At 42.6% G+C, this 1,415-nt stretch overlaps 1 protein-coding gene across 1 annotated transcript in view; it reads left to right on the top strand.

The window, feature by feature from the left end:
- Nucleotides 1-1,415, top strand: part of GALT (galactose-1-phosphate uridylyltransferase) — a 15,663-nt gene that overhangs the window by 9,247 nt on the left and 5,001 nt on the right. The window contains exon 6 of the mRNA XM_015829786.1: nucleotides 1,197-1,319. Coding sequence (XP_015685272.1) covers nucleotides 1,197-1,319 — 123 coding nt within the window. The remainder of the gene's footprint in view (nucleotides 1-1,196; nucleotides 1,320-1,415) is intronic.

The following is a 1,415-nucleotide window of genomic DNA, read 5'->3' as shown; positions in this document are numbered from 1 at the left end:
TCCTCCTCCTCCTCCTCCTCCTCCTCCTCCTCTCCACAAAACCTACTCTCTTCTAGCTCTGATGATGTTACTCAGTTGGATCATGAAACATTCAGAAGAAAACACCCAAACTCAGAGAGCACCAAACCTTTGGGTCTATGACAATTTGCCACAGCTAACGTGCTGCGGACAACTTGCTGCGGGACAAGAGCTACACTAATATCAAAGAAATGGTGGAACAGAATCATTAAAGAAAGGATGCAAAAGGAGGGACAGAACAAAACGTGAATGACAAAAATTAAAATGATTTTTTATTTATTTTAAATAATTGAATTGTTAAATTGTCCCATAGGGAGTTGGCCGTGACGAGCTTCCCCTTTCAGTGGGTATCTCTGAGCCTAAATGCCCTTCCTTCCTTCCTTCCTTCCTTCCTTCCTTCCTTCCTTCCTTCCTTCCTTCCTTCCTTCCTTCCTTCCTTCCTTCCTTCCTTCCTTCCTTCCTTCCTTCCTCCCCTCTCTCCCTCCCTCCCTCCCTCCCTTCGTCTGTGGCATTTTAAGGGCTCATAATTAGACAGCCTGTAGACATTCTTATAGAGAGTATGTTCTTTGTGTTTGTGTGTGTTCCAGGGCCACAGGGTGGCAGTGTGCACTTGCGAATCGCTCTCTCTTAGCTGGCCGACACAAGCATGAAGCTTCCTAGTCCAGATTGAGCTTGTTGGTGTGGTTGGAAATTGTAGAACGTAGAATCCTACGGCTGGAAGGGACCTTGAGGTCTTCTAGTCCAGCCCCCTGCTCAAGACAGGAAACCTTATACCAACCCAGTCAAATGGCTGTCTGGTCTATTTTTGAAAAACCTCCCAAATATTGGAAGAATGTCATCATGTCACCCCCTAATCTTTATTTTCATTAAACATACATAGTTCTTGCCAAGGTGTCCTAACTCATTTTAATGTATGGTGATTAGTGTACATTTAAAGTGACAATAAAGTTATTTCTATTCTATTCTATTCTATTCTATTCTATTCTATTCTATTCTATTCTATTCTATTCTATTCTATTCTATTCTATTCCTCCATATTCCTATTCTATTCTATTCTATTCTATTCTGTATTCTATTCTATATTCTATTATTCTATTCTAATTCTAATTCTAATTTTAATTATTCTAATTCTAATTCCAATTTAATTCCATTCCAAACTCTCTTTTCCTACTTTACAGATCTGGGCTAGTAACTTTCTGCCCAACGAAGCCTCACTGGAGGACCAGTCCCAACGGAAGTACTACCAAGACAATAATGTGCCCATGCTCCTTGAATATGCCCGGCTGGAGGCCGAGCGGAAGGTGGGGGACCTCTGGCCCATGGGGGAAGTAGGGACCAGTCTCCTTTTGGGACTGCTGGCTCTTAGGCTGATCTGGGGGTGCCTTGCAGGAACGGAT

This window comes from Protobothrops mucrosquamatus, unplaced genomic scaffold (assembly GCF_001527695.2).
Source record: "Protobothrops mucrosquamatus isolate PMUCROS unplaced genomic scaffold, P.Mucros_1.0 scaffold7161, whole genome shotgun sequence".
Classification (NCBI taxonomy): domain Eukaryota; kingdom Metazoa; phylum Chordata; class Lepidosauria; order Squamata; family Viperidae; genus Protobothrops; species Protobothrops mucrosquamatus.
Note: the sequence above shows the minus strand (reverse complement) of the source record. Positions and strands in the feature narration are given on the sequence as shown.